The following is a 20,859-nucleotide window of genomic DNA, read 5'->3' on the forward strand; positions in this document are numbered from 1 at the left end:
TCGAAGGACAACCACTGTATAACAAACTTGTTTATCGCTATCGCCTGCCCATGTATCAGATATCTCGAGTACCTAGTATGACTACTCGGACAAAGATCCGAGCGTTTAATTCGCCTCCATTGTATTACCTATGCTTACTTGGACACATTTCCAAGCTCTTAATACGATTTACCGCTGTCATCTGTGATCTGGCGAGAATAAGGGAAATTTTGAGATTCGACAACAAGGTGGACCTGCCTTGGGGTGGATATCCACATGTAAGTGCTTTCGCGCGCAAAAGCGTAACCCTGGGTGACATCCTAAAGTCCTCTTCAAAAACTTAGTCCTTGCATCGTCGGTCTTTTCGCATCTTCTTCTAATTTCCACACTTGTTTCTGTTGATCCATACTTTGAACACCACCGTCATCGTTAGATTCTACATCGACCGCCCTCAGCGTAGGTTTTACACCGAGCGATGCGCACAACGCCTTGTATCGCGATCGAATCTGGCGCTGCAGCTTCGAAATATCAATCTCTTCCGTAGCGCCAGATGCTATTGCATCAGTAGACGGATTTACTTGTGGGAACTGTGATATAAGATCAAGTAGATGCTTGATATGGTGTACCGCGCGTCTGCAATTCAAAGGTCATGATGATGAAGAATCATGCAGAGCTCAAGTCAGGCTGACAACGTACTGGTCATTCTGTCCATACTTTGCATATATCGCTTGCCAAGTGATAGCAAAGCCCTCGTAAAACCCGATCTCTTCCCATATCTCGAAGCCCTTCTCTCGGCCGAGGGCTCGACCTTCGATCAGTCCATGAATACGTCCATGGGCGAAGCCGTCGGTATACCCGGCGTCGTAGAACCTGAGACTTGCTCTTCAGAGGGATGTGCCAATTATAGAAAATGATGAAGCCAACGTCTGTTCCAAGTGCACGAGTGCTTCAAGATCGAATTCATCAGCCATGTTAGCTGGAGGATTGACGATTAAATGGCTGCCTGATGAGTTATTTTTGAGTTATTTGCTTAGCACCTAACTGATACAAACAAACAATAATTAGAAGAGGAGTGGACTCGACTGCCGCTTCAATATTGAAGGAATTCTCTAGATTTTCGCTCGGCTAATGACCCTGGCTAGAACTAAATATTGTACCGGTTCAGCGAACGGTTGGAAAAAACAAAAACAAATATCATGATACTGTTCACAAGTAATGTTGTCAGCATTGGTCAAGACTTAGGTAGACAGCACAAACATGTTGGCATGTTTTGCCAGTCTGACAAAACCCTTCCCTGGGCAAATTCATACTTGATCCAAATCCCACACAACAGATGCAAAAATACATATAGTCTCACCATCAAACTATGGTCATGCATGCATGAGCAACTAATTATGATGGTGCAAACAGGCTTTTTGAATGTGCCACTGCTCACGAGCTCAACAAGTTGAATGAACTCGAGGGTGGTATCAACAATAGATCTAACATTTGTAGGTACTTTGAGGCAACATTTTTCCATAACAAGGAGTGAGGTACATCATGCTATCTGTTACACTGCAGGATTCCATGTTACTGGCTGGTGCTGATGTTAATCTCACCTGTCAGTGGTTTGTAAGCACTGTCAATGGGGTCACAGTAGAGGTGATGAATTTGAGTGCTAGTGCTGGGTTGCGCATCAACAGCTCAAGAGTCCAGACTGAAGAAGATAGGGGAAACTCCAAGGCTTCATGTCATGGACTAAATATCATGGAACATCAGTTGTGGTTGGTAACCTTGAATTGTTGAAATACACACCTTCACACCTCAGGCAGTACTTCTTGGTACCAATAAGGGTCTGTGAGACCCTATTTTTATGTTAGGATTATATGGTCTATGAGACCCAGCCTCAGGGATGATCTAATTATAGAACAGTACTAAATATACCTTGCATCCTCCTCAGCACCTCCCTGGATCCTCTTGGCCCTCCTGGATCCTTGGCCCCTGGATATCCTGTACTTTCAATATAACCTCACAAGATGCTTGTTGATATCACTGTTCTACTTCATCAAGCCTCTAGATAGTGTCTATGATGTGCCTGCCAGATACAGAGCCTCTGCATTCTCCCTCTTCAATGCTGCTTTCAGTCAGCTAAGTCCATTTTTCATTGTTTTTTTCGCTCTATACTGCTACATCCACCACCATGCCACCTGTCTGTCCTATGTGTGGCACCCAGCCAATATCTATGGGACTTGGATACCACTTTGTTAGCCCCAAGAAGGCTTGAGATGCCAAAAAAACACAGACGCTCATACACATTCCTGGCATTAACTCCAGACACCAGCACCTTCGTGAACAAATGGCTGCTCTAATGCAGCCACAAGTACTAATTACTGATACACTCAAATTTAGTTCTGCACCTGCTCAATTTGAAGCACCCATGATCATTGATGACTCTGCTAGTTATTCTTACAATGAGGACAACTCCATAACAAATGACTATCAGCCCGACCAAGAAGCACCTTTCCCAAAAAACGTGGCGCACAAGGACCTGGGATGCTGTATCTTACCAGACAAGATGGCAAACAATCTCTATACTTCCTGGAAGATGCTTATACCTACCTTGGTAGATGTGCACCTCAAGTACTCAGCCAGAACCCATGGGCACCCTCTTCCAGAAATATGTCCAGTCATATCTGCCTGTGCAAGCCCTGGTTGTGCACAGTGATGATTCTCTATAGTCTGCCTCTTTTTTGACCATAAGCAGTTCATTTATTGTGCCCAGCCCCAGCTGACAACTCCAGGTTTCCTCTATGTCAATGTACTGGTGTGCAAATGTTCAATGCTCTCACAAGTCCTTGTACACCATGGCCTCCTTCCTACTGCACCATCTCAACCATGCATGGCAGTCTCCATGGGTCTCCTTGCATTCTACTGGGCATTGTTTGAGTGTTCATGTGATGCCATCCACATGCTCGCCTCCACTCTGAAAACTCATGACACCCGCTGAGGCTTTCAGATGACCAACACAGATGTGAGGTCTGGATTATCAGCCCTATGGACACTTACTCATTGCACTACAGGGGCAAGTTATTCAAGAACCATTTCAACGTGGACTTGGCCAAGCTGTCCAGTGGTATGACATTTTACAGAATGAAATTGAGCAGCAGACTGAAGTTGTGGTACAAATTTGTCAAGAGCAAGTCTACCAGGCTTGGAGACCTCAATGTAATGAGGAGGCCAGCCCGCCTACCCCCAAGTCCTCCACCACCTCCATGCTTCAAGGGCAATGCACTTCTATTCTAATGCAGCGCTGCCCAGCATGCTTTGGAGGTGTCATCTTCAGCAGGCCACTTAGTGAAGGTGGAGACATCCACATTGCAACTGACAGTAACTTCCATCATCGTCATCGATGATCTGCAGGTGACTGCCCACACTTCTATGAACCTTCATATTTTCTTCCCAAGACTGAGGTTGATGAAGTTGGACAGCACATTCTCACACAGTATAAATGTGCACCCAAGATTCACACTTCTCTCATTCTGGACAAAGCCATCAATCAATGCAACACTCATATGAAGCCACAGATGGCAAGAAGCAGAAGGCTGCCATGGATTCCTTCGATGATACAGGTGTCATGGCTCTTATCTGCCGTCATGATATCTCACTCTTCTTTGCCAACATTGATTCACCCAGTGAGCAGCAGAAATACGCCATATCACTCATTAGGCACCTATTTTCCCTATTACCTCAGGATGCTACCATTGTCATGCTCTATGACATTGGCTGTGTTCTCTCACACTCATTATCTCAAGTAAGTGCTTCTTTCATAGACAAGATCTCAACCTAATGTGTATGTAGTATGATATTCTTCCTGAGTCTGTGACTTCACATCTTTGGTTTGCAATGACAGCCATGCATGCATATGGACATGAATGGGCCTGTCAGCTGGAATATAACCCTCAGATGTGCAGTGGCTTTGGTTTGTCTGATGGCAAGGGTACCAAGAGACTGTGGTCAAGGTTTGTTAAGCTGATCGGAATTCAACAGTCATCATCAGTAAGTGGCTGGCAGCTTGATGATGATTCTTCATTAATAGTAGTGCATATACAGCACCAGAGGCGTCTCTGGTTGATAGATCAACAGGCCAGCACCATTGGACTGGAGATGTGAATAGACCTGGGTGAATGGATTAAACAGCGGCTCAAACATGGTGTTAATGCTCAGGGTACTGCAGTGAAAGAAGTCCTGAATAATTGTGGTATCAAAACTGAAGACCTTGAGGATCAGTGGGCAGATCAGAAGAAATCACAACTCTCCATTCATGGCCATAAGTCCGTGTGAGTCGCACAAAGATACAACTGACATCACATATTGCCATCTATAGATGCTCCTGCATGACTGAAGAAGGAGCTTGACATTGTACTTTCTCTACAAGCTGATCTAGATGCTTCTGATAGGGCCTTGCAAGGCACATGCACTGTGGTAGAGAATGGCACAGTTACCAAGGAGACACTGGATGCTCTGGAGAGCCTCAAGCGCAGCCATGACCATTTGATGAATAAGGTTGAAGTATTATATGCCTCACTTAACATCCATGACAGGTTTCCAGAGTTGCAAGGTGTCAATTTAATTTTTGTTCAAACTCTCCTCATGGCTCATGACCTTAAGATAAACATCTGCAAGTGAGCCATAGGCAGCTTTTTTGAGTGGGATAAAATCAACCGTGCAGTCAGTGGTGCAAATTAGGCCCTTGGTAATATTTGATGCTTCTATCTTGCCATATTGGAATTTTGACTTATTCTTACAGGTACAAAGCTCCATCAACAGACATGAAAAGCCATTGCGAAGCATCAGCCAGCTTTGATGACCACAATCCACAAATTTAATTCATACTGTGAATGTCTCGAGAGCCTCTATGACCCATCTTGGGGTGTCCTGCTCCCTGCTCCCCTTCCTACCAAACTCGCTGACCTTTGAAATGATCAGACATTGATGGAGGATGTTTGGATCACCCCATCTGTAGGGGATGTCCCCTGTTGGATGGAAGACACTGACGTACAAGATGGAATATGAGCATTACTGAAATGAGACTGATGCTGTGAGGAACAGCACCACCTTGGCCATGAAGCAGATAACCTCTGTTGATGGTTTGGAAATGAGCTGGCTGTGCTGGAGCTCGCCCTACGCTCTCCTGCAAGTAAGTAATATTATGTATATTGATAATCACTACTAATCTTAGAAGACCACATATTGATATTCCCACTGCAGCAACAGCAGTGTCATGTCCTCCAGTTGCAGACTAAGTAGATCACCTCACTAGCATCCTCTATCTGCTTTGCTAGCAATGCTACAGCAGTGGTCAATCTCACAATCGCTCTTTCTGGAGGCAAGGTGGCATTGCCAGATGCCCCTTCAGAGCATGATGCTGATGAACCTACATTTGAAGAAGCAGCTGAAGACTTGGAAGCAGCACTCTTGGATCTTTTGCAAGATGGCAATGTTGCTGATGATAATGACAATGACAATGACAATGACAACAAAGATACATCATCTGTGGGAGATCCTGAAGTTGTGATTTGCTGGGAGTTGCCAGAGGTACCTTCTTATGTCTTGTATGGGTGGCACCCATATTCATCAGATCCTACAGGGTCTTCACACAGATGGTTACAAGGTCTCTTGCCCAGAAGACAACATCATTGTACCAGCATCAGGGAATCCCCTGACCAGGGTGTGACCAGCACAGGATGGCTTTCTCTGTCAAGTCTTTGAGTCATGGGAGATGTCATTACTAGCACAACCCACAGCCTGCCTTAATGACAGATGCATCAATGGCTGCGCTGCATTGCTGTATTCCGAGATACTGACCCACTCACATATATGGCCTTGTGCTATTCTCTCCATGCACGATCTCCCTTGCATCCGATACAATGCATCTGATGAAATACTATGGTGGAATATGTTGTGGATATTATATTGGGAGAAAGATATCTGGATAATACCCATTCATCACTCCTCTCCTGTTGGACATTTGGTATTCTGTGCAGTCTACATTTCAAGCAAAGAACTCTACCTCTTTGACAGTCTTGCTGACAGACAGCCATGGAAAAATGATGTGAAGGTCAGCATTGAATTGAGTCATGCTATGTTAAGCTCATGATGGTCATAGGACATCATGAAACTCATTGCCCACTTATCATCTATTGCCCACACACACTGTGGCTCTGACCTTATTGATATCAAAGGTTGGGTAGCTTGTCCACTGACAGTACAGCCTCTGCAAATGAATGGTTATGACTGTGGCCTCTGGGTCTTGGCAGCAATCACAGCAGTGTTACGGGGAGCTCATTGTCCGGGCATGCACAAGGAGGACATGGTAGCATTTAGACACTATATACACATACTTGTAGTAAGAATCTCTGCTCTGTGATATGAAATTAAGACAGTCTACAACCCTCCCAAAGATGTTCAAAGATGGCATTGAGTACAGTGCACAATGAGCACCAAATAAGATGTAGACATCAATACCAACTTTTGACAGCGAGATACAATGAATACCTACTACTTGAATCGTGACAAGTGGTCCTACATACATAGTGAGATCAGTGGAATAGTTTGGTTGATGGAAGGTAACTCACTGCCACCAGGGAAAGGGAATGGTATACTGCCATGAATGTGGATCTGACATTTGCCAGTATTTTGATTGTGATAAGTGACATGATGAACTAATCCACTGATGAACCTGTAGTTTGCGCTCAAATACTCTATACAGTGGCTCAAAAAACTGTCCACATGTTTTGACATTTTTCACTATCTATGATATTGTGTGAGAACGAACAAATGCATCAAGGACATGCTTATACCACATTGTAGTATGGCTTCAGGGCTTTCATTTGAGCCCTACACCGTGGGAATCGGTGGAGATATGGTGGAGATACAAGGCTCACAAAATGGTGACTCATGTGGACAGTTTTTTGACTCAAGTATTTTACAATAATAACCAGGTATTCTAGTATTTTGTATGACCTCCCTTGGCTTTAATTACTGCCTCTATCCTTCTAGGCATACTCTCAATTAATTTCTGGCAATCCTCAGCTGTGATCTTCCTCCATTCCACTGCTACTCTCTCCCAAAGCTCTCATACTCCTTTAGGGGGGTTTTCATAGGCTTGAAGCTTTTTCTTGAGTGTTCCCCAGAGATGTTCAATGACATTGACATCAGGAGACTGTGCTGGCCAGTCAAGAACATTGATGTTATGTTCTTCAAACCATTCCTTAGCTCTTCTGGATGTGTGCTTGGGATCATTATCCTGTTGGAAAATGATATCTTCTTCATCAATCCCTGATTCTGATTCTGCCAAGCTAGGCAGCAAGTGGTCATTTAAAATGTTCACATACTGCTCAGCATTCATCTTCCCCTCAACCTCAGCAAGCATTCCCACACCATTCCATCCCACACAGCCCCATACCATTAAAGAACCTCCTCCAAACTTGACAGTTCCATTAACCTCTCTGTCTGTTAGGCCATCTCCCTTCTTTTTCCATACATATACCTTCCCATCTGACCCAATCCTATTGATTTTGGTCTCATCTGACCATATAACATGCTTCCAGTCCTCTACAGTCCAGTGTTAATGAGCTAAGGCAAAGGCTAGTCTTCTCTGCCTATGTTTGATGGAGAGAAGAGGCTTTTTCTTCTTTGTTACTGCCTTGAGATGAGCTGCCTTGAGAACATTCCTTACAGTTTGTGAAGAGACAGGGGTAGTGATGGTGGAATTGATATAATGGGTGGCTTGGACAGCATTATCAGCCTTTCCTGTAGTGATATGTTGGATAATAGCCCTTTTGTCAGTAGAGGTAAGCTTGGATGGACATCCTCCACAAGAGTTTTCCTTGTCTGGGTGGCTTTCTTTGATAAACTTGGCCACAGTGGACTTGCATACTCCAGTTCTAGAGGAAATTTGGTGAGCAGAGAGGCCAGCATAAGACAGAGAGAGGATATTATCTCTTTGAGCAGAGGAGATGGCTTTCATGGTGATTATGACTATGATACATGAGATATTCTGGTTTATGTAGTTAGATATAGTCATAAAATAACATAATGACACCACTTCATAATTTATATAATAGTGGCATGATTTTTGTGGTGTCATAAATAATGATTTATATAGTTTTAATATACACTCAAAAAACTGTCCACATGAGTCATCATTTTATAAGCCTTATGTCTCCACCATATCTCCACCGATTCCCACGGTGTAGGGCTCAAATGAAAGCCCTGAAGCCATACTACAATGTGGTATAAGTATGTCCTTGAGGCATTTGTTCATTCTCACACAATATCATAGATAGTGAAAAATGTCAAAACATGTGGACAGTTTTTTGAGCCACTGTATTTTTCCTTGCTTGATCCTCATGAACTTACAAAATATCTAGAGCTCCAGCTCCCAAAAGCCCATCTGGAGGCTGAGCCCAAAGGTATTGTTTTCTTTGCTTGATCCTCTCTGTGGTGAACTTACAACAGATTTAGAGCCCCCAAAGGCCTGTCTGGAGGCTGAACCCAAGAGTCTTGTTCACACTGCCTCTGGAGAGGCTCCCAGCACTGAGGTGGCCAACAGCCTTCCTCCACAGTCTTTGGCACCATTGTCACCCTCACCAATGCATCATCAGTCTTCCCATATGCTCACAGACCATGTTGCGCCTGCAGTCCCTGCTGCAAGTGGTCCGACCGATGATATTCCTCCACAACAACCTTCTGCCCTACAGTCATCGGCTCTGCAACCCCCGCCTGCTCCAGGACCTGAGCACAAGCAGCATGCAGGATCTGTTGGGATTCAGCAAGAAGGGAGTTTGGCCACTGAGTCCATGATGAGGCCCTATGATGCCAGCCTGAGACCAGGTGTTGTTCAACCTGATACTCACTTGTATGGTTCATGCCAGGGATTGTGTACAGACCTGCATTATCCATCATCCCAGTGGAATGACCATCCCCATGGAGAGAATCACTTCCAGGGCCCTGGCTGTGGCTTCCCCTGCTACCCACCAGATTATCAGTGTGTCATATCCCACAATCCAGACTCACATTCCATAGTATTCCCACGCCTTCTGAGCCTACATCCGGATCCCATATCCAACTCATTCCCAGATCCCCTTCCATTGTGTACTCTACACCTCAGCAGGATTGACTATGCTCTGGATTTACCCCTGAGCTCCGGACCTCTGGATCCTCACTGCTAGCCTGATCTGTATAACCCTATCCTGTCCACCCTATGTGCACTCCATCCAGCAAGACATCTGGACTTCACCTCGTCTTGGATTCCAGACTATATCCACCTTCTCGTATTCTGGTCCTGTATCCACCTTGTCTTCCAGATCCCCAGATCTCCAGACCTCCGGATATTAATGCTGGACCTATTCCCACCCTCTGTCTGATATCCTGTGCCTATCCCCATTTAGGCATCTCCACCTTTCTGGCTTTCAGTTACCTCTTCTTCCATCTTGCTTATTGATCCTTGTATGAGTCTTCATCTCTGAGTTCATTTACTTATGTTCCGTCTTACTTACTAATGTGTTTCTGCATGCTCATACATAGCCCTGCTCCTTTGCTTACTGATCCCCTCAGATATTCTCCAGTATATAACCCCTGTAGATACTCCTGTAGTTTCCTTAGTTTGAATATCAACTTAGACTTGCCCAATCCTCTCTTGGACTTTGGTCCACCTAAGTCTGTCCTACTCATCAGGCCTAGGGATTGATTCCCTAGGCTGGAGCTCTGCCTTTCCGGCACTTACCCTCTTTCCAGACTTAGGTCCAATCCCTGTCTCTCTGACTCTACCTTAGGGTAGTCTACCTCTGTTTGCTTCTATATTGGACAAAGTCCGATGTAGCCCCTATTCCTTCCGGACCTCCAGACCTCCTGTCCCTCATACCTCTGGACATCCTGTCCTTTGGACGTTCTGCCCTCCGTACCTTTGGACATCCTGCCCTCTGTACCTTTGGACATCCTGTCCTTCTGTCCTCCATCATCCCGCCCTCCTGTCCTCCTGTCCTCCATCATCCTGCCCTCCTGTCCTCCTGCCCTCCTGCCCTCCTGTCCTCCTATCCTTCCATCCTGTTTCCTGTAGAAGTATTACCTTGCAGTGGAAACTCTCCTGAGCACTTCCTGCATTCCTCCAGACATTTCCTGCACTCCTCTGGAAGTCCTCTAGCGCTCTCCAGCAGAGTAGCCAGCCTCCGGAAGTCCTCTGGACTTCGTCGGACCATCATCGGACCTCATATGAAATGAAGGGCACATACTCAGGTAAGGGGCACAGTGTACGAGCTGAGGCCAAGCCCCTCTGAGTCAGTCTCTCTCCCCCTTGAGCAACATGGTTCTTAACACAGTGTAATTACCACAATCAATGCATGCAGCATGCCCCCCCAGCCCCTCACACCACCCAGCCCCCTCACAGTCAGCCCTCTCATGTTCTGCAATCCCCTCATGGTCCTCTGGGCCCTCAGCACTATGACAAAGGCTACCATCATAATGGTGGATACTCTGAGACTCCCTTCAGCAACCATTGAGACAGGTATCATGAAGAGTACTGGCACCCACCAAGCCACCAATATTTTGGCCCAGTGGGATGGTATCAGGATGGATATGGGTGTGAATATCCTAATGACCCAGATAGTTGAAAGGGAGGTTTATAGACTTACAAACACATTTGCTCTGCCACTACCTCCATGTCTAGTTCTTGCCATTGTATTTACCATATCAGTCTGATCAATGCATGTTGTTTTGGGTCATTTGAATGAGACAAAAAAACAGAAAGAAAAACATTTAATTGGAAGGATTGCAGAAAAAAACATATGGACCTAGACATATTGAGAGGCTGCAAAACTTATCTGCCATCACCCTTGCCAACATCCCACCAACATACAGAGATGCTCAAATAGGCCTCAATGTTGAGGCCTGTCAGGCTCGCCAACATCCTGCTAACATATGAAGATGCTCAAATAGGCCTCAATGTTGAGGCTCATCAGGATGCTTACCAGGAGGGTGGACTGACCCTCCGCAATGAGACTCTACATGGATGCTCTGGAGGGAACTCTGGATGGCCCTGCAAAACTAGGGGGAGACCTCCTGGAGGATGAGGTCTCACAGACTATATATCCCCTACATAATAATAGGGTCTGACAGACCATGGGAACATCTTTGAGGTGCTGCCAAGGGTGCACCTTCATAAATTTCTGCCATTCAGATAAGACAACAAGGCAAGACCACAGACCCTTCAAACACTACTCCATTTCCAGCCAGAGGATAATATGATCATTCCAAAAAGCCTCAAATACATGAGTGAGTGTGTCATCCCATGGATGGGGAGCATGGGAAAGATGTACAGCCCAGTTGTGACAGGCGTACTTGAGAGTGTCAGAAGCTGATTGGCTCTGTTCCAGTGCTTCATTTGCAAACCTCTCAAAAGCATTCATAACATGAATTATCTCCCTGTCTGGTAGAAGAAGAATTTCTGGTATCACCGAGGTGGAATGGTGGTGGTATCTTAATGCCAGGAACACTGGAAACATCAAGAAATCTGGCAAGGTCTTGAACTGCTGGATTAATTGGAAAGCTGGCAGTAAAGGTATATCACTGATAATGATATAGTCGTTGATTGCTTCTGATGTCCTCATGAATTCTTCCATTGTCACCCAAACAGAGGCTGCAGGAGTAGACTGCCACACTTGACCATAGGGAGTCTGCAGCCAGTCTCACCCATATAGGGTCTGCAGCCAGTCTCATCCTCCCTCTGTCTGCAGCCAGTCTTGTCCTCCCTCTGTCTGCAGCCAGCCTTGTCCTCCCTCTGTCTGTAGCCAGTCTTGTGCTGCCTCAGTCTGCAGCCCATCTCATCCTCCCTTGGTCTGCAGCCAGTCTCGTTCTTCTTGGATCTGCAGCAGCCACTCTCATGCTCTCAGGGTCTGCAGCCAGTCTTGCCCTCCTTGGGTCTGCAGCCAGAGTCATCCTTTGTGGGTTCACAGCCACTCTTGTCCTTCCCAAGTCCACAGCCACTCTTGTCCTCCCCAATTCTGCAGCCAGAATCATCCTCCCTGGGTCTGCAGCCACTCTCATCCTCCCCAGGTCTGTAGCCAATCTTGTCCTCCCAAAGTCTGCAGCCACTTTGATCTGCTCAGGGTCCACAGCCACTCTCATCCTCCCTGGGTGTGCAGCCAGGCATCCCCATCCACAGTCACTAATCAAGATTGTAAATCTGAAGTGCAATTTCCTCGAAGCCACAGCATACAGATGACAGCTGACAATGGTTCTGGTGGCCGAACAAGGAATGCTAATGAGTCCTTTAACCTACGTGGGTCCTCAGGTTGCATTGCATTGTTTTGCTTCTTCAGTTCTGAGAGTGCATCCAAGAGAGCCATGCTTTTTGAAATTGCCATCATCAAGCAGAGAGAGGAACATGTGAGTAGGGAGTGAGGTGATATGATATTGCGCACTTGAGGAAGACTGCAGTTTGAGGGGTCGGAAACATAATCATGAATGGACGAGTGATAGATATTCATGGGGGGAGTGCTGTCTGTAGGGATATCCATGACAGACTGTAGCTGTATCAGTGTTTTCTGCACATCCTTGCCAAAATTAGGGCCAAGAAGTAATGAGATTTGCGAGATGGGAAGAGGATCTGTGAGGGTAGCGACAATAGACAAGTGCATGTAAGCCCACTTGGGATCGGCACACATAGAGAGGATATGGTCATATAACTTGTACATGTCTGTTCCTGGCAGCAATGAGCTTGTGAGCTTGAGCATCAGTTGCAACTGATTGTGGGGATCCCTGTCTTCATCATCATAAATGCCATGATGAAATGTCTGCCCGCTTGGCTCACCAGCTTGGTAAGGTCAGCCTCTGATGGCTGTGGGAAATCAGGATGGTGACCTTCCAGCTCTTTGAAGGAATGCCACAAGAAAGTATGGATATCGTTGTCAACATCTGCGCCGTCTAACAAGATGATACCACCCTCCCCAGAAGTTCTCACAGGTATCTCGCACACCAACAGGCACACCTCTTCGCTCTGAAAGACTTTAGAGATATGAGTTTCTGAGCGACTCATGAGCAGAATGTGGATCACAGGCAAATCAGGCTCATGAAGGGCCTGTGCAAGGGAAAGGATGAGATTGGTAAGCTCAAGTTCGGATGTGCATTCATCAAGCACATCGACAACAAATGACAAAGGCAGACATCCACGCAATCTGAGTTGGAGTTTCTGGAGGGGTTGGAGAAAGAGAGCCTCCATCTGGTCACAGAGAGGCATGTCTGGGTCTAGTAGAGCGGGATTATCATGGATAGCTCTGTTCACATCCTTCCAGATGCTGGGAAAATTGTTGGCAAGTTGGTAGACAAGCATTGCAAAAAAATATCCAGCTGTGCAACGTTTCATGTGCTTGCGAGAGAAAAAGAACATCCCTGCCAGCCACTTTTTGACATTCATCTCTTCTGTCACTTTTAGACCTCTCATCCTCTCAGCTACAGTGAACACAATAGCAGACTTTCCGATGCCTGCCATGCCATGCAGCCAAACGAGCTGATTCTTCTCTGTATCATCCAGGAATCTGTGGATGTATTTGAGGAGATCCACCCAGGTTGTTACGAACTAGGATAGTCGCAACAACAGTTACTCAATAAGAGTAGCGACTGAAGTTGAATCAAGACCTTTACAAATGTAAGGTTCATAAGACAAGTCAAAGAGAGTGTCTCTGGCTTGAATATCGGTCCAGACGACTTAGGATTGGAGGTCCTAAGCAAAGGATGTTTCTGGTGAAAACCTAGTAGATTAAAGTGAAGATCTACTGAGTACATGACCAGGTATATATGGTAAATAAGTGCTTTAGGGCAAGCACGATGAGTCACAGATAAGACTGAGTCAGAGATAAGTCACCTAACAATGGCGATAGTGATTGTAGTGTAATACAAGCAAGTAAAAGATAAGGAAGATGAGTCATCTAGCAATGGCAATGGCGATCATGATGTAATACAAGTAAGTGAACAACGTGAGCAATGAGGAAAATGAATAGGGGCAAGTGTGACTGTAACACAGGTCCCTTGCAGACATTTTGGGTGGGGCTGATGTTCATAGGAGTTATATTGGGCACCCTTGACAGCAACCTCAGACAGTTTCACCCAAGTTCCTTGAAGGACTGTCAAAGAGGTCAGAGATCATGCGAGAAATAAGAGGTGGAAGTATTGACATTGATTGTCACTCATTGATGAAGGCTGTGATATATGAGATGCAATGAATCAACTAAAAGTACCAACTGGATTTGAGGGTGTGGTTAGAAATAATCTGGGTGGTAGTTATCTGGAGAGATGCATATGACTATTTGAATAGAAACTTGTCAGCTGTGACAGGACTTGGTTCTGGAACAATCCAGTTGATGATTGATGGAGTGCAAGGAGCAATGAAGATGGGATGGACAGACTGGATGGTTGTGGAATGCAGTTTGAAGGACGACTTGGAGTAGGTGCCAGTGCTTGCAAGAGGACACAGGGCCACTATGCAGCCACACTACTGCACAGCAAGACAGAACCACATCATACAGTAGCGCTCAGAGGTGAACTGGGCCCAGATGTGGGCCATTATGTGATCCCTAGCTAGATGATTGCTGTAGTGATCAGCTGTATTATTGCAGTGTTCAATAATGATGACATTCTTTGCAAAAAGGTCACTGTCTATCATACAGCATACTACAGCCACATACCTCTAGTACTGTTGTGGCCTTAGAAGACGACTTCAAAGAAGCTGTATGGTGAACAAAGGCTATACAACCAAAGAAATCCTGTCACACAGATCTCAAAGTCAATGTCATAAACATGCCACTGGCAGCATAGCCAAAATTCAGGCAATTGGCAGGAGCAGGCCTCATGCTTTCACCCAGCATGATATCCAGTTTCTCATCCAACTTACTTGCCAATTAAGCCACCTGAGTGGAAAAGCACGAGCTACTACTTGTTGAGAGGTGATCCGTCAGAGCACCCAACCCAGTGTCATTCCAATATCACATCTGTCACTGTATATATTCCCCCCCATCATTGCACGTCACTCACCTAGTTACATTTATTTTCTCTCTCTTTACTTAAGGCAGCCAGAAGCCTTCATTGCACCTCAGTCTCTTTACCATAGACTGAGGTGTGTACACTCTTGTTCTTCCTGTCAATAACATACTTATTAGCTTACCCGTAGGCTCGCGCTATCTTAGGTTCGTACATTAGGAATATAGTCTCTTTACCATAGACTGAGGCTCGCACTATCTTAGCTCTCACCCTTAAACACTACTTGATTAAGCCCACTCTATCTCTGAATTTTCACTTGTTGCACATGAAAAGAAGGAGACTCCCTAATATGCAAAAAGTGAGATCTGAGAGCTAGCTGGGGGATACAGGAAAAAAAGGGGGCATGCGGGGGTAAAAGAGTAGCAGCGGCGCTTAGAACCTATAAACCGATACAAACAAATTCAAATCTGTTTGAAGCTTGGCGCGGCGAGCATTCAATATTCAATGATCATAACTGAACATCGTGTAGCGCGATCAAGGGTAAAAGGTATCAGACCGTATGCTTATATTGATCGTTCATGTACATGATGTTTATTACCTTATCCCCTCCCCATAATGCATAGCAAAGTCATGCAGGGTATACAACCCAATATCCAGCTGTAGAGTAACATAAAAAATGAAGCAAGGTATTAATGAAACCCCTCATAGCGCATGAGCACGATCCAACAGGCCTCTTACGCGCCTGCTAAGTCTTTCGGCCTCTATCTTCCGATCAAGGACTTGCTGAGCAGGACTAGCCTTCTTCCGCATCCACATCTTCCCACCTTTGCAATCGCTTTCCGCTCTCCTTGCATGAAGAGCGGATAGATCGACAACACGAGGCGATGAAGAGAATTTGATGACGTCCCGGTAGAGAACCTTGGTTTCTGTAGCGAGCGAGCGAATGGTAGGAGGAGCGGGTGGCAGTTCGGTTTCGGATTCGTCTGTGTCGGATTGACCTGATGGGTCCAGTGGAGGCGTACGAACGCGGCTGGTAGGTTCTGGAAGGTGTGGTAGTGCTTGGATTTCCTTGAGCAGGTCTTGCCCCTTGAGATACGAGTTTTCTGTGCGCAAAAAACGGACGGTGCCACGAAGAGCCTCGATCTGTGTGAGAGTAAGAACAACAATAGTAAGATGGCTCTGGGCATGCACGGACCTGCTCCAGAAGGTGTGATGTCTCCACATTACCCTCCATGGGGACATTCTCTGAATCGACAGGTTGCGTGCCAGCAGCTGAACGCGGTAAGTCATTGGACCGTTCAATTGACCCCAATATAAACAAACACACCTTGTCGCTCCGAACCCGCAACCAACGCCTTTAGTTTCGCGTTGTCTTGCTCGAACGTATCCAAGTCTGCCTGCAGTTGTTCCATTGCCTCCTCGTACGCACGCTCCTGCTTGCGCGCCTTCGAGAGCTCAATCTCAAGATCTCCAATGGTATCCGCTTGCTTCTTGGCTGCTTCCATGCGTCGCTCCATGTGCTCTATCTTCACTACTGACTCTTGTATCGTTTGGTCCTTCGTCTTGAGACTCCGCACAAGTCCTTGTATTTCTTCCTGCAGCTGTGCAGCTTTGCGCTCGGCTTCAGCATTAATGGCCATGCTGGCTCTGATCTCCTCAATTCTTAGGACCCATGGTGGCGTGCCGGAAACTTGGTCATCGTTAGCGTGATATCGGCGAATATTAGAGCTGAAATAGGCCTACTCTTGAATACGCTCTCTGGTTCCATCGCCAAAGGGAGTAACTTGTTGCACTCCGCCGATAGCTGAGCAATAGCTTCACCAACTGCCTCGAAGCATGAGGTCCCAGGTTTCATGTCCTTGGCGACAGTTGTCATTGCAGTTTGCTTGGCATACGACAACACCGTTGCAAGCTGGAACGGAGCTTTGGCGCTACGGGCATCGCTAAGATGGGGAATTACTTGTTGGGCAAGCTACAATTGTGCAAATAAGCAATCATCCTCACAAGGGGGCACGAAAACACTAACAGAGATACCAAAGTTGACTAGCTCGGGAACTGCGTTGCTGAGAGTCTTGAGCTGCGAAACGAGATGTGACTTAAGTGCCGAAGACTCCTGGATAACGTCGTCGAGGCGCTTCGTAAGTTTCCTGCCATCCGCTCAGCATATATCTACAACACAACAAACCACCTTACTTGGACAGCACCTTGGCGCTCTTGCACTGCTCCAAAAGCTTCTGCAAGGGCTCGATGAGCTCTTTCTCGGGATCATAACCACCCATGTCGAGGACAACATCTATGAAGTAGTTTGTGTCAGCGACATTGTGACAGAAAGGCAGTGTCACGTACCCTCGTCATTGAGAATGACAGCAACAGACGTCTTCGTGAGCCCGATAGATGCCGCAAATACATCGAGATCATGATCAAACGACAGTGCATATCCGAGTTCGCGCTCGCCCAGATCCTGTTCGAACCCATCGAAATAAGTCTCTGCCAGATGATCGAATTGGGCTAGCATCCTATGTCAAAAGTAAGCATTGTCCCATTCGTCGAAATGAAAAGGCAGGGAAATGAGAGTAACGAGATATCGAAATGAAGACTAAACGCACTTGAGTACGTCACTAACGAATTCCATCTCCCTAAATTCATCCCGTCGAAGAAGATCAATATGTAGATCAATGCGTTTCTCCATCGGGGCGATCTCAGGGTATATGCGCCCGATATTGAGGAACGATATAGGGTCGCACCGCCTGAGGATACTAGCGAAACGCTTGCACAGCGTGGAAAAGGACGCAGCACGGCCGCGCATCTGTTATCAGTGAATAAATGTTACAAGCGCCGCTGTTGAAAGCTAGAAAACGCAACGTACTTCACATATTCCAACAAGCGTTTCCGAGACGACACCATTGAGTGAGTCGGGTAGACCATGGGCCAGTCCCACGATGGTGTTGATGAGGTCGGTTTTGTACCCCAGGCGTGCGAAGAAGAGATAGCAACTTGTTGCGTCGCTGTCGGACTCGACGTATTGTTGAGGTAGATAAGGCTGGGAAGTGGGAAGTTAGCCGACGAGTCGATGAGGGATCAGAACAAGTGAAAAACACAAGGGAACCAAGGGAGTAAAGGGGAAATAACGGACAGGACGAGATGAAAGAAGCAAATACAGAGATCGAAAGGAGACAGACAAATGAAGTCATAATTTGAAGGCACGGCACGGCAAGAATACTTCATAATCACGAATTCATACTTGCGTTGCCTTGCAGACAGTTTCTGTTGCAACCAATGAAAGAAACGGGGGAGGGGGTGAAAATAAACAGGAAAGTCGGAAAGAGAAGAAAGCAAAGATAATGAATAGAGGGTAATGTCCCAAAAAAAACAGAAAATGAAGCCCACCTGCACAATTCCTAACAATTCTCCCCTCTCCCTCGCCTCGAGCTTCTTGATCTCCAGATCTACTGCCCTTGCCTGGTTCTTAGCAGCTGAGGACTGGAGTTTCAAATTCAGTGACATCATCGTTGCCGTCTGGTGCGCAGCCGTAGCAGACTCGTGCTGCGCTGTTTGCGTCGCTGAACGCATGGAATCGAGTTCGCTGGTGAGTGGATCAGCATGACTCCCGCGAAGGCAAACGACTGAAGAAGTAAGAGAAACTAATAGGAAACCCACCCTTGCATATCTGCAACGACTTCCCTAAACCTCGCGATCGTCCCGTCCGCGTCTGACACTATATCTTCAAGTAACCCAACTCTGACCTTCTCCTCTCTCAGGTCCTTCTCGCGTTCTAAAATCTCGTCTCGGAGCTCACGCTCAACTTGAACATGGTTCTCTTCGAGTTCGTCTGTGAGTTCCTTGAGGGCCTCAAGGTCTTCGATTGTGATGCGTTGTTCTTCGATTTTCTAGGGAGGATGAACAAATGTAAATGACATAGAACATCGTGCAGTACATTTAAAACAAAAAGGACGCTCCAGGAGGGAAGGGCGGAGACCACACACACCTCCGAAAGCGATAAATTCCGTTCTGTAAGCTGCACGAGCAGATCTTCTGCTCCTAGTGCATCGTCAAGTTGTTGTTGTAGCGACAAGATCTGCGTTTCCGCATTGGAAAGCTTGATGAGTGTTTGTTCATATTGGCCTATTCAGGACATCAGTTTAGATTAAGTTCCGGGGATGAGAAAAGGAGTGGGGGCAGCGGATGATAACGATCAAAATGATAGGTACTAAAGGGACATGCCTTGCAGGTCATCGATACTTGTGATATCTTTCTCCATCTCTGCTATGCGGCGGCGCTGTTCCTGTTCCGTCTCCTGCGACATGTCGCGAAGACTATTGCAACGCACGAATCATGAAGAATTCATTGTAAGAAAACAACGAACATAACGCACCGTATAAGCGCCTCCTTTAATCGCTCGTTCTGCTTCTCAAGCTGGATATATGCGAGTGATGTTTTAGCGTTTGAATCACCATCTCCACCCAATGCTACAAGAAATAGTTCATCAGCAAAGTTTCAAACCCAACACGTTATACTAACCACCACCGTCCTTCATTACACCCAGCTCCACTTCAACACGAGCAAGCCTTTCCTTCACCTCCTCCAACTCTTGTTCTGCTAATTCTGCCTTCTCCTCCGCAACCTCCTTATCCAACATCGCCATTTCCAGCTGCTCTTGTGAATCCGCGCCTCTGGTCTCGCCCAAACTCGCAAGTTGCTCTGCATCTGCTAATGCACGCTTCGTTGCAATAAGTTCGGACTGGAGGGATTGTAGTTTGGCTTGAAGTTTGGGGCGCAGGGCAACGAAGGACTCTGCGTCTGCGAGGCGAGTTTCAAGCTCTCGAATATGTCGAGCATCATCAGCGCGTTTAGCTTCGAGTACACGTATTTTTGCATGCATGGCAGAATCTTCGGTACGCTAGTATTTTGATTGGAATTAGTGAACATAGGGTATATGCACGTGAACTCACGGTTATGGGTGACATAGGCTCATGCGAAGGGACGCGAGAGATGGAAGGTGACGGTGCAAGTTTCGTACCGTTTAGAGATGGGCTAGGGTCGATTGGTGCGGGAGGCTGCAGAAACGTGTGCGCGACAGGCGAGGGTGGTGGTGGAGGCTCCACAGCCGCATTTTGTGGTGGCAGGGCTAATGGGGAGGACGTCCTTTGAACCTGGATGAGAGCCTCCTGTGAGGAGGACGACCCAATCTTAGGGGTCTGTAATGCGGGGCTCTGAGGAACGGAGGATTCCGCGGATGGTTGACGGGGGAAGGATTTACGAGGTTTGAGAGTTAAAGAGGGAATACGTTTTGCGGGCGATGAGGGAGCTGTGAGACGGGAAGTGCGTGGGCTAGCTACGGCAGAGGCGGAAGTGGAGGCGGAAGGGGTGGCCTTCACGGGACTGGAGGACCGGGAAGAAGACCCTGATGCGCCGTTTGAACGCAGTGACGCTGCACGGGAAACGCCAGTACTAGGCGTGCGTTGATGACTCACGACTGTTCGAGCGACCTGTGTTTTCTATGAACAAACGCTAGGTCAGGGTGGCTCTGGCAAAGCAACTATATGGGCTCACAGGAGGCTGCTGCGGTTCAGGCTCAGCATTAATTACCTTGACCTGGCTTGGACGAACGAATACGCCATGGTTTGGCTTGCAAGAGAAATAGGTTAGGCCTTGGAGACTTCCATCGTTCTTACCCTTGGGCTCATGAAGCTCAATACCAATCCATTTGCCCGACGAGAAAGACGTGGCACCAGCAAACCGCACTATTCCACGCCCCGCAGAAACTTCGACGAGCGCACCCACTGGCGGGTCCATCTAGAAGATAAACCGAATGAAAGTAACGGTCTTGTGTAAGTCTGCTGAAAGCGTTCTTACTTTAAGTTTCTGCATGAC

General features: G+C 46.7%; 5 protein-coding genes across 5 annotated transcripts; 2 read left to right on the plus strand and 3 right to left on the minus strand.

The window, feature by feature from the left end:
* Positions 1-237: 237 nt before the first annotated feature.
* On the minus strand, positions 238-1,014 carry BJ212DRAFT_1364708 (uncharacterized protein; the record flags this gene model as incomplete). The annotated part of the gene is made up of 2 exons (XM_041336041.1): positions 904-1,014; positions 238-849 (listed from the first exon to the last, which is right to left on the minus strand). Coding segments are annotated over exons 1-2 (238 nt in total), but the record flags the coding sequence as incomplete, so codon positions are not given.
* Positions 1,015-2,521: 1,507 nt separating this feature from the next.
* BJ212DRAFT_1221975 (uncharacterized protein) lies at positions 2,522-2,674 on the plus strand (the record flags this gene model as incomplete). The annotated part of the gene is made up of 1 exon (XM_041329397.1): positions 2,522-2,674. A coding segment is annotated over one exon (153 nt), but the record flags the coding sequence as incomplete, so codon positions are not given.
* A 123-nt stretch (positions 2,675-2,797) lies between these two features.
* Positions 2,798-2,965, plus strand: BJ212DRAFT_1274674 (uncharacterized protein; the record flags this gene model as incomplete). Its single annotated transcript, XM_041331172.1, has 1 exon — positions 2,798-2,965. The coding sequence occupies one exon, from the start codon at positions 2,798-2,800 to the stop codon at positions 2,963-2,965; it is 168 nt and encodes a 55-aa protein (XP_041191586.1).
* A 9,783-nt stretch (positions 2,966-12,748) lies between these two features.
* Positions 12,749-14,121, minus strand: BJ212DRAFT_1274753 (uncharacterized protein; the record flags this gene model as incomplete). The annotated part of the gene is made up of 2 exons (XM_041331176.1): positions 12,749-13,591; positions 14,032-14,121. Coding segments are annotated over 2 exons (933 nt in total), but the record flags the coding sequence as incomplete, so codon positions are not given.
* Positions 14,122-15,427: 1,306 nt separating this feature from the next.
* BJ212DRAFT_1364713 (dynein associated protein-domain-containing protein) lies at positions 15,428-20,834 on the minus strand. Its single transcript, XM_041336042.1, has 17 exons — positions 20,539-20,834; positions 19,938-20,483; positions 19,507-19,885; positions 19,361-19,454; positions 19,210-19,301; positions 18,974-19,110; positions 18,646-18,875; positions 18,376-18,571; positions 17,855-18,028; positions 17,595-17,794; positions 17,335-17,504; positions 17,182-17,281; positions 17,015-17,135; positions 16,732-16,960; positions 16,316-16,678; positions 16,184-16,260; positions 15,428-16,131 (listed from the first exon to the last, which is right to left on the minus strand). The coding sequence occupies exons 1-17, from the start codon at positions 20,779-20,781 to the stop codon at positions 15,691-15,693; spliced, it is 3,792 nt and encodes a 1,263-aa protein (XP_041191588.1). The 5' UTR covers positions 20,782-20,834; the 3' UTR covers positions 15,428-15,690.
* Between the last annotated feature and the right edge of the window lie 25 nt (positions 20,835-20,859).

Source organism: Suillus subaureus (assembly GCF_016647635.1).
Source record: "Suillus subaureus strain MN1 chromosome Unknown BJ212scaffold_22, whole genome shotgun sequence".
Taxonomy (NCBI): domain Eukaryota; kingdom Fungi; phylum Basidiomycota; class Agaricomycetes; order Boletales; family Suillaceae; genus Suillus; species Suillus subaureus.